At 34.7% G+C, this 11428-nt stretch overlaps 1 protein-coding gene across 2 annotated transcripts; it reads right to left on the reverse strand.

Moving 5' to 3' along the window:
* Positions 1-258: 258 nt before the first annotated feature.
* On the reverse strand, positions 259-10822 carry PHT4;1 (phosphate transporter 4;1). 2 transcript variants are annotated; one of them, XR_014364039.1, is made up of 10 exons: positions 10205-10710; positions 7753-7860; positions 7369-7524; positions 6887-7102; positions 6505-6714; positions 4654-4791; positions 3322-4069; positions 2325-2390; positions 1861-1945; positions 259-677 (listed from the first exon to the last, which is right to left on the reverse strand). XR_014364039.1 is itself a non-coding variant. In XM_028271494.2 (10 exons), exons 1-10 carry the CDS (start codon positions 10604-10606, stop codon positions 580-582), a joined length of 1581 nt encoding a protein of 526 aa, XP_028127295.2. In that variant the 5' UTR covers positions 10607-10822; the 3' UTR covers positions 259-579. The 2 variants fall into 2 exon arrangements, 1 of the variants encoding a protein (XP_028127295.2); XM_028271494.2 differs by having other exon boundaries at positions 3968-4069; positions 10205-10822.
* Positions 10823-11428: the final 606 nt, after the last annotated feature.

Consider the following 11428-nt stretch of genomic DNA (forward strand, 5'->3'; position numbering starts at 1 on the left):
TTAAGGTCCCAAACTTTTTCCTTTCTCATAATACCAAGTCTTATCCCTCTTTGAATGTTTTTAATTTAAGGTGTTCTAACTTTACTTGTTTAAATGTACCGTTAATAAGAGAATATTAAACTTTTAGAACAATTAGTGATCAACCATATCATTTTCAGGGCCTTTTATCATCCACTATTTCTTATATATATATATATATATATTTTTTTTTTTTTCATTTTTCTAACCTATAAGAACAGAAGTATACAATGGAGAAACTACAAAATGGAAAAGATGTTACACTAATGATCACAAATTGATGTGTTGGTTTTTATCAATACATACATGTATAAGCTGTGTCAATGTTATTTTTGCATATTTACTCTCTCCTCATTGAGATGGTGCAGGAGCAACGGCAACATGGCCATGGCCTTCTCATAATTATGTTTCCGAACTCTTTGCTTGGCGTTCAAAAATTTTCAGCCAAACAACAATTTAACCGAGTTTACTTCTATCAATTCCTCCGGTTGTTTCTCTCCATTTTTGGCTCGGGCCATGTGAAGCCTGAATCTTCGCATCCTAATGACCTATTCATGAGACTTAATCCACTATTTTCTCACCGGTTGAGAAAAGATTCCAAACCACGGTTCCAACCAAGTAGAGTCCAACTGAAACCTTGAAGACATCATCCCAAGAACCTGAAAATTCAGTGAAAACCTTTCGGTGAGTAATGAGTATAAGAGCAATTGCAAGTCTACAAACAGCTAAAGTATGTGTATAAGCACGTTTGAAACCCAACAAGAAGTAGATGCCACCTCATAATTTTCGTCACAAGAAGGGATTAACTCAGATATTTCTAGATATACATTCGCCACACTTCTGTGTTAGCTGAACCAACCTATTTTGCTAAAATCAAGGCTTGTTTTGACCTTGTACACTGTAGTCTTCACCAAGTTAACCAAACAGCAGGACTAAAACACAAATGTGTATAGTATACAGCTCAAATGATACTTCAGAGTAGGTGAAACCCAGGCCAACGTGATTTCAGGTTTGATACTAAAATTTGAGCCCCTTATCAGTCGCAAGGTTTAACTTGCCAAAGTTTATAAGCAAAAAGCTCAAGCAAGAACCACTTAAGACTACTTGAATTAATCTATTGCTAACACAAGCATGAAGTATAGGCTAAAAGAATCAATGCCATGTTCATTTGGCATACCAAATTTCTGACTTAATAGCCTTGTGTTTGTAACTATTAAGGGGTGTGTGTGTGTGTGTGTGATACAAACATGTGTCGAGAGAGAGATCCATGAATTATTTATGGGCAATATCCAAAAAGTGGAAAGATGGTAAAATAATTTGAAATTTATAAAAGTACAAGTGGCACATGCACTAATTTGTGCAAAAAAATATTATACTTTCATGTATTTGAAATTATTTTACTATCTTTCCACTTTTTTGATATTCTCCCAATTATTTAAATGTTCTCTCTCAGAAACACAATACCCCGAGCTAAAACAATTCAACAATAGCCTGGTTTCAGCAGACAGCAACATATGGTTTGCTAGGCCTTTATCAACTGCATAACCCTCCCTTGAAACGTCTGCAGGGTGGGATTGTTTCAATTACAAAGCTAGTGGCAAGTACCACACCCAAATGTTCCAACAAACCGGGATCAGGGTTGCAATCGTATATACGTAATCATGTTATGACAGTTCTGAAGCAGTTCTCTTCACATGAAAGACACCAGAAACAGATTGAAGGACTATTGAACAGGCGGTTTAAACTTGAGTATTTAGAAGCATAACACATATATATATATATATATATATCTACATTGGACATTAATTAACAGTATACATAATGTGAGGATATGAAATGTACCGTGTTGCAAAATGTAACCAGTTGCTGCAGTTCCAAAAACACCTGCCAGCACTCCAGCAGTATTGGATAGACCAAGCAATACCCCCTGCATAATTAATTGAAAATAAGAAACATAACACACTGCTTTATCCCCTTAGGCAGTGTCTGGAGTACAGATTTGGGTAGGGATTTGGAAAGGTAAAGGGAAAAAGAAAAGGTGTGTGAAATGTAATTATATTTCGTTCACATTTCGCCTACCTTTCCCTTTTCCTTTCCCTGCCTAATTCCTACCCAATTTCATGCTCCAAAGACAGCCTTAGAGAAAATGATGGTGGTATTGATGACACTACTTTGCTCCTGACACACCAGTCTAGCTGATGGACCATTAAAACCCTAGATGATTATCTCATGGTAACAATATTCCCAGAAGGAGATATTAAAATTAGACATGAACATTGTTAAAAAATAATAATAATACTACTCACGGAATATCGAGGGGCGATATCTTGATGGTTTGAATACAAACCAGACTGAGAGAATGCATCGGTCCCCTGTTTTAAGGAGAAAAAATAAAAATAAAAATCTTAATACTGCACATTGAATTACGCCAGCAGATTTGGACCATCATTCTGATATCTATTTCAAAGAAGAAAAGAAAAATAATAAATAAAAAAAAGAATATACATATGTAAACAATTTCTTTGGATTTTCTTTCCATTCTCTGGACAATTCAACTTTGCAAAGAAGCCAAGAACATTATGCAATAAGCTTTTACATGCTATGAAGTACTGCGAAGAAAGCATAAAGGTGTAGACTTGAACTTGATAACACTAGGGATTGTTTCACCCTTGTGGGATACTATGAAGCACAGATATTTCAAATAGGGTGACGTAACAGATACGTATCGGATAATTATTAAAAGTATTGGATACTCGAAGTTATGTAATACTTGTTTAACAGTATTATAATATAATATAATATAATTGCAAGGATACATATAAGAATATTCTTTTCTAATACCTTGATTAGTTCTTAGAAAATAGTGAGTTAAATAATAGAATTTGTCAAATTGATATATCCTAATTGTTTCATGCATGTCCCCTATAACTACATAGAAAGTAAGGATTAACAAGATAATATAATAATAGTAAAATTAAATATTAATAAATAAATAAGCAAGTAAGCTTAAATACAACATTTTTTACTAGTGCCAAAAGGAAAAGCACAAGGACAAGATGTGAATTGTTCTATTATTGTAATATAAGCATATTAGACTTGATATTCAAATGAATTATTTGCAAGATCTATTAAAAATTTAAAAGGTAAACAAGTTACTAGCTTAAATTAGTACTTAATTCTTAAAAGTTAGTATTTTGTATTATAAAATTACAGTATGGTTACTCAACATTCTTTAGATTATGTGTAACTCACTAAATAATAAATTAAAAATATATATTTTTCACAAACGTATCGTAGCCGTACCCGTATCCTATTTTTTTAGATTTTGTCATACTGCCATATCCATATCGTATCGTATCCATATCTTGTATCCGTATCCATGCTTTCTAGGTGGGAGATGACTATGGACTTTGTAAGAGAACTGCAAAGCACTTTCAGAAGGAACGAAAAAAAACTAGCCGAAGGAAATTGCAAGACCCTTGGAGAAAAAATAAATAAATTCAAAAGCATACGAAAGGAGTAGATATATCTTGCTTGTGGGATTCTCCAAAGAGATTTTTTTTTTTTTGGTTAAAGGGGAACAGCACTACTTAGGATCATCTCGAAGCATAATTCATGGTGCTGAATAATGAATTAAGAGAGAAAGATGTATTGAGCTTTCAGATTGTGATAATACAGGACACCAGATTTTTACTTTCACTTCATATTTATTTTGGCCATGGGGGACTGTCTGAACAAATGATCTTATTATGAGAGAAGAAATGAAGCATGTGCATAAAGGAAAAGATGCATATTTGAAAACCCAATGTATGCAGTCTGTCACGGCAGTCAAAAAATTTCTTGCAACTCCATGAAGCAAAACACTTAAGGTAAGATGTTTTAGGAAGGAAACGATACCAAATCGAATTACGCTCTTATTATTTTTCTATTTCTGCAAGTAAAAACAAACCTGGCTGCACGACATGCACAAAATGGCCATTGCAGGAGAATTAACATGGCTCAACTGAGTCAGAAAAAAAGCAGGGCCAAGAAATCCAATAGTCTGCATGATCTGCAAAGTAGATTACAGAAGAACATACTCCAGCAATTCAGACATGCTAATATTCCAAAAACTGCAATAGATGGATCAACTGAACAAGCTGTGTTTTTATCAACAGAGTATGCCACAAAGATTTTTGAAAGCCACTGCAAGAAATTTATTAGCTTAACATGACTGTCTAGCAAGTAGAGAGAGAGGGAAAAAAAAAAAAAGAATAAAAAAAAAGAAGAAGAGAGAAGCCAATTATAGGCAGATCCACCAGTAGATGAATTAATCCAAATTCAGAAACATAGTTGAGGCTAAAAATAGCCAAAAAGTACACTCAGTTTAGTTCCTATTGGTGGCATTTGGAAGGGGTAGATTGGGTACAGACTTGAGGCTACAAATCGTACATTAAAAAATGGAAGTCCAGAACTCAACAACTCACCTGATGCGTAAGGTAAGCACTAGTTACAATTCATAATTGATGAATTTATGTATGATTTTATTATTGAAGAAAACATTGCTCCCGGAAAATTTTATATAATAAAGACTACTACACGGTGAATCATTTAGTTTATATTAGCTATCAAAAAAATTATAGAAATGAGATATACCTTTCGAACCTTGGTCACAGATACACCTTTGCTCACTAGTGTATCTGCAATCCATCCTCCCAGATTTGCAGAAAATGCCATTGTAAGCCAGGGCAATACACAGAAGAGCCCAGACTCCGTAATATTGAGCTTCAAGACCTACAAAAGAATTTAATTGAAAATGGAAATTCTCAAATCAATACTTCTAATCTGAATTTTCTTTTACAAGATGTCAAGATACTTATAGGAAAAGCGACATCAGTATTTGACTGTATGAGCAATCTCCACTCTAAACAATGTTGCCAACAAAAAGGTAAGAAGAAAACCACAGCTTTAGCAGCAACATCATCCAACTAACAGTCATGTTGTGCCATGTTACTGTTACAAGATCTTGGGTAGAACTCGCCCCAAAAGTTAGTTATTAAGGTGAGGATGCCCTCACACTTATATGTGCACCCTATCCATCCTTGAGTACTCTAGCTCTGATACCATGTTATACGGTTTTGGGTAGAACTCACCCCCAAAAGCTAGCTATTAAGGTAAGAGTGCCCTCACGCTTATATGCATAATATTACTTTAGGATTCAAGCAATGTGGGACTTCGCTTCACAATTACATGGACTTGGATATGAGTATCGGGTGCGAGTGCACATTCCAGCACCAGACATTCATTGTTGTTGTTTGTTCCAAAAAAAAAAAAAAAAAAAATTATCAGACATTCATAAACCTAAATCTTAGGCTATTAGGATAAGTATGCAAAAGTTGGATATAAGTATGACCAAACGAGGAAACATGATGAACTCACATCTATATTGCATATTGTATAATATTCTTAGATAAGATATTGTAAATTATGTAAAAGTGAACTTGAAATTAAATAGGATTTACGAAAAATATTAAATTTCTCTCATCCATTTAATATGAGTTTCTTCTTCTTCAAACATCGTAAAAAATTAGAGGATTCAAGCGTCTAAATTGGATACAAATATCAAATCCATATCCCACACCCTTACTTTTGTCATATCCAATGGACATAGATACTTTAGGAGAAATAGAAGAGTCTATATGATGCGGAACGAGCATACATCAATTTTGGGTGGAGATTTTATTTATAATTTTATAATTTGTAATATTCATGTTTATTTGTTATTTTTAATTGATTATAGCTAATTAGTAGTCTTAATTAAATTAAGAGCTTTATTAGATGTCTTTGGTTTCTTATTTTATTGAGGATTAGGTTTCCAAATAATAATAGATTCAATTTCCTATTTTGATTAGGGTTTCTTTCCAGCTTATAAATATTAGTTTTTGGCATTGTGTAAAAGTTTTGGAATTAAATTGGGTGTTTAAGATTGTGGCCATTGTGTTAGGGTTGTGGCCCTTCTTTTTATCTCTCTTCTTCTTTCTTCTCTTCCCCTATGGTGTTCTACATCAGCATGTGTAACACAGTGTTCAACTAAAACTCACAGGTTGAAAACTGAATACACAAATAACACTTGACAAAATGTCTTTATGGTTCCTGCCCAAGGCTTTGGTCAATTGGCAACATAGAGAGTCCTGCTAACATGGCTTGCCTAAAATTAGTTATGCGATCAGCACCAAATGAATAGGGGAAAAATGAGACTAGGATTTAGGTGTTCTGTTACTGTAACTTGTGTCTAGGTTTTCCTTCCATTATTTACCTAAATATTGATGTTTTTAGTGTTTAAGCAATGATCAGCAAACACCATTCACCAATTAGTTAATCCTATGGGCCACATAAATAATTTAACATTGTACAATCCAGGAAGATACTGAGGTTGTAAGCTCACTAGTTGTTTCATGGCCTCAAAGTAGAGAAGCGAATACAATTGCAATGAAAAAAGTGATTTACCTGGTTATAGTATGTAGGCATCCATGTTAGAAGAATGAATGTTCCCCAATTGTGACAGAAGTGAGACACTATTAATGCCCACACAGGTGCTTTTGACAAGATTAATCTCCAAGGTATTGATTTGACAGGCTCCTTTGATATGCTGTTTTTAAGGATTAACTTCTTTTCTTCAGGCCGCAGTTGGGGATCATCAAGAGGTGAACTGTATGCCTATAGAAAATAAGTGAAAAAATAAAAAATAAAGGCAACACAAAGATAAGCAAGAAAATTCCATTTTTGGAAAAAAAGAACTGACTAACAACATATAATCAGCTCCACAGACTTTGTAACAGAATTTGATTTTTAAGAAGAAAAAAAAAGGTTGTAATAATTTAAAAGTTACCTTAGTGAGCCATACAGCAACCCAAACTGATCCAAGAGAACCAAAGGAGTAAAAGACAGATGGCCACCCATAATTATGTATTAATAATGGTGAAAATGCTAGACCAGTCACAGATCCAAGGTACATTCCACTATATACCAGGGCCAACGATCTACTCCTCTCAGCTACAGGAACCCACTTTGATAGGAGATTATTCATTGCTGGCATGGCAACACCCTGAAAGAGGAGAAAAAGGTAGACACTGTCATAAAAGAAAGAATGATATTACGATGAACTATTTTGCTAGGCAATGAAAATCACGTCTCCAATTTGAAAATAAGAATGGAACATAGAATTGCAAGACTAAGACAACTTCGTTAGTAGATTACACTAATATAAATTATCTTCAGTATATCCTTTTTTCCTTTCTTTTCATTTCAATTGTTTTCCCACATATTAGAGAATGGAAGAAAATAAATGTACGTGTTAATTAGAGAACCAACCTCACCAATTCCCATGAAGGCACGAACCACAAGCAAGAAAGGCAAACCAACCCTCGCAGCAATGGGTGTTAGAGCCGTGGCAATAGACCACCATACCACGCCAAATCCCAAAACAAGCTTTCCACCAACTTTGTCTGCCCAAATACCTCCAGCAACCTGAGCTTATTATAAAAATTTAGGGGAAAAAAAAAATAGTAAAAAAAATTCATAACAGAAATGACTTTGCCCTCTATTCTAAAAAGTGAAGTGTGATTTTCTTATATTATTATAACTACAGTAGTTGTAATACTACCGTGGATACTTGTTTCGCAAATGAAAAGAAAGGAAGAAAAAAAATTCGCCAATTGATAATTACAACAAATTTAGGGAAAGATCTTTGGTTACCTGAGTAAGAAGGTAACCCCAGAAAAAAGAAGATTGTATCAAACCAACAGTTGCTGGATTCCAGTTGTACTCTTGGGACATCGGAAGTATGGCAATGCTCATGTTTACCTGCCAAACATAAACTGTTCAAAGTTTCTAACAGAAGACATCAGACCCCAAATTACTAACTAGCAGTGTGCCACTGCTATATACAAGCCTTGACTTGGTTGATCACTTGTTAAAGGAGAACAGTAACTAAGGCAGTAAAGAATTAAGTATCAGTTGTCTGGTTCAAGAGGCAGTTTTAAGGGACATTGACCTCATCTCATTTTACATGCCAATGACAATGAAATGCAGTATGCATATCCTCCCATTACATATAATCCTTTTGCACTCTGCTTTAGTTTTGAAATACTTCAAAATGACAAAAGGGCAAGAGGGTTGTAATGTTGGAGCAATGGATGAGTTGCAAAGGTTTGAATCATCAAAATTAATACTCATTAACCTGAAAGAAAAATAAAATTGGCCTGGGTACAACAAGCAATTCACCTTTTACATCTGAGGGAGCTTCATTGGAAACTAAAATAACTTATTCATCTGAGGAAGTTTCATGAGCAATTCACCCCATGAGTTTCTTAGATTCACTCTTTCATTGTGTTAGTATATACACTAACTATAACAAGACAGGTATGGCATAGAAGTCATGATATTACTGCAAAATTTGTTTCAAAATAAGACTAATTAACGTAACCGAAATTGCAATGACCATTCTGCATTCAGCACAATGTCGCGACATGAAAGCAGAACCACAAGAATGGAAACAAAAATCTTCCCAAGACTAAGAGCTGTTAAAGAATAGTATAAAGTATTACTAGACTGTCTTATTACCCTATTCCAGCTGAACAAATTTTAGCACTTCAGGATAAGCAACAGTAATTTTATTTTGTTTATTTATTTTTTCGGGTTGCTGGATCTAATCAAGATTGAGCATTTATGCTTGGACATGAACATTAAAATTATAAACCAAACCCAACTTATTTCCACGTTTGTTTGGCGGATTAGGTTGGATGAGATTGTTAGTGAAAGGATTGATAGTGAAGAGATTGTTAATGTGGGGATTGTTAGTGAGAAGATTAAATAAAGGTATGTTTATTTTGATTATAGTATGGGAGGTGATTAGTGATGGAATTGTTAAATTATTTTTATATAAAATAAATAAATAAATTATTTCTATATTAAAAAAAATTAGAATAAATATTAAAACAAACAGGTGCACTTGGTTAAAAAAAATAAAATTTTTATATAAAATAGACTCAATTCCTTCACTATTTTCTTAATCTCACCAAAAATCCAACCAAGCTAATCCCTCTATGTGAGAGTATTCATAGTCCCACCATAGGACTACTAGTATCCTTCTATTTTTGTCAACCAAACATGGGCTATGTAGGACCCACAATTGATAGTCCAATCCCCCTATCTATGGAGCCAAACAAACATGACCTATGTTCCAACCAAATGGGTCAGCTAAATGAATTAAATAAAATAAATGAGCAAATTACACTAACTTTAATCGAAGTTTGGAAAAAATACACTTGAGCCCCATAAGTTTTACCGATTTACATTGCACTTCCATAATGTTTAATTCTCATAACACTCCGCCCCCTTTTTATCACTAATTCATTAGCCCTGTAAATGAAAAAATATGAGAAATATATATTTTACCTTATTTATTCCGGGGGGCTACATACCCACCATCTATATTCGTTTTAATCATTTTTATTTTAAACTTAGTAAGAGATTGATATTTGGGGGAATTACATGATGTCAGTGAAAAGTATTTATAAAAAAGTGAAAAATATTATAAATATTAATAATCAAAGAGAATTCTATTATACATACTCTATATCAGAATGTCATTTTTTTTCTTTAGTTATGATATTATTTTGAGATTGTGGTCATAATTTTTTTTATGTTTGGTTATTACTTTTTTTTTATTTTTTATATTTATTTTGTTAAGTTATGGCTAAAAGAGGGTATGGATTTTCTGTAATTATAATACACACCTATAGTCTTTCCCAATAATTAATATCATAAAAATTTTCACTAATATATAATTATTTTTTAAAAACCACCATAAACAATAATTTTCCCTTGATATTTTATCAAATTTGCACAATATATATATATATATATATTTCCAAACAAGGTAAATAAATTCATATAGGAGTATTTCTTACTATCACCTCTCCTAATATTTTTGATTTACAAACATGGCATCATTTTCTTTGCCATTGCATCTACAGATTAAAGAATAGTACATAATAAAATTAATTAACAAACGGCAATTAATAAATAAATAAACAGTGTTTATTAATAAATGGCAAACAGTGTTTATTATATAATATAATATAATATAATATAATATGGGGGTATGGGAACATAATTAACAAGTAATAAAAGTAAAAGTAATTACTCTATCCATATTGCAGAGTAGAAATGCGGAGAAGCAGAGGATTACAATCACCCAACGCTTGGGGAACTCTTTCCTCCAGGAAACCGCAGCAGCAGCAGCATCATCCAAATCGTCCAAAACGACGTCGCTGAGAGAGTCCTTGAACTTGACCGCTTGGGGGACAGAGTCAGCGACGTCGTACTGCTCCGACTTCACTTCAGCCCATACTTTCCCAATTCCCCTCCTCCGAACCAAACCTTTCTTCGTTACCGAAATTCCACGCGAGACATGAAACCGAAACCGAAACCGAAAATGAAGACGAAATTGCGATTTTCTCGGAATGAAAATGTCGGGAGGAAAGTTGTGTTTGGGAGATGAGTGGAAATCTGAGGGGAGACAGATGAGAAGAGCTCTGGCGTTCATGGCTTTTTTCAGAGAGTAGATTTTTGTTGAAGAAATTGGAGTTTTGTGGGGGGCGGAAGGAAAATAAAAAGATTTTTAATGGATTGCGTGTTTTTGTTTGGGACTGATTGGTTATTCTTTTGACGCGTGGCTGTCATGTGGGAAGACGATTGGACACAGGAGTCCTATGAACCCATTTCCACTTCTTAAAACTTGGAAGTTATGGTGTTGTTTGATAGTACTTACTTTTTAATTTTCTATTTATATTTATAAGATTTTTAAAATTTTAAATAAAAATTTATTTGGTAAAATTTTTGATTTATAAATCAGTGGTTTCAGTTTATAAATTTGGTCAAAAAATGAAAATACAAAAAATGTGTTTTTATTTTGAGTTTTCAGTTTTTTTTTTTTTATCACCCAACATTAGCCACCACCTGCCACCATTTTCCATTACCGTCTTCCGCCACCACCACCCACCACCCACCCTCCACCACCACTCACCACCCACCCGCTACCACCAGCCACCACCCACCTGCCACCCACTCGCCACCACCACCTACTCCTCGCCGCCGCCGCCGCCACCACCACCACCCACTTGTCATCCACCCGCCACCATCCACCTACTCCTCGCCGCCGCCGCCACCACCACCACCCACTTGTCATCCACCCGCCACCATCCACCACCTGCCACTACCATTCACCGCTCGCCACCACCACCCGCCACTTACTTGCCACCATCACTCACCACCCATCTGCCACCACCACCCACCTGCCATCTGCCATCCACCCGCCACCACCACCACCACCATCACCCACCACCCACCCGCCACCACCACCTACCAC

The sequence above is a fragment of the Camellia sinensis genome, chromosome 3, assembly GCF_055761805.1.
Source record: "Camellia sinensis isolate YWXY chromosome 3, ASM5576180v1, whole genome shotgun sequence".
Lineage (NCBI taxonomy): Eukaryota > Viridiplantae > Streptophyta > Magnoliopsida > Ericales > Theaceae > Camellia > Camellia sinensis.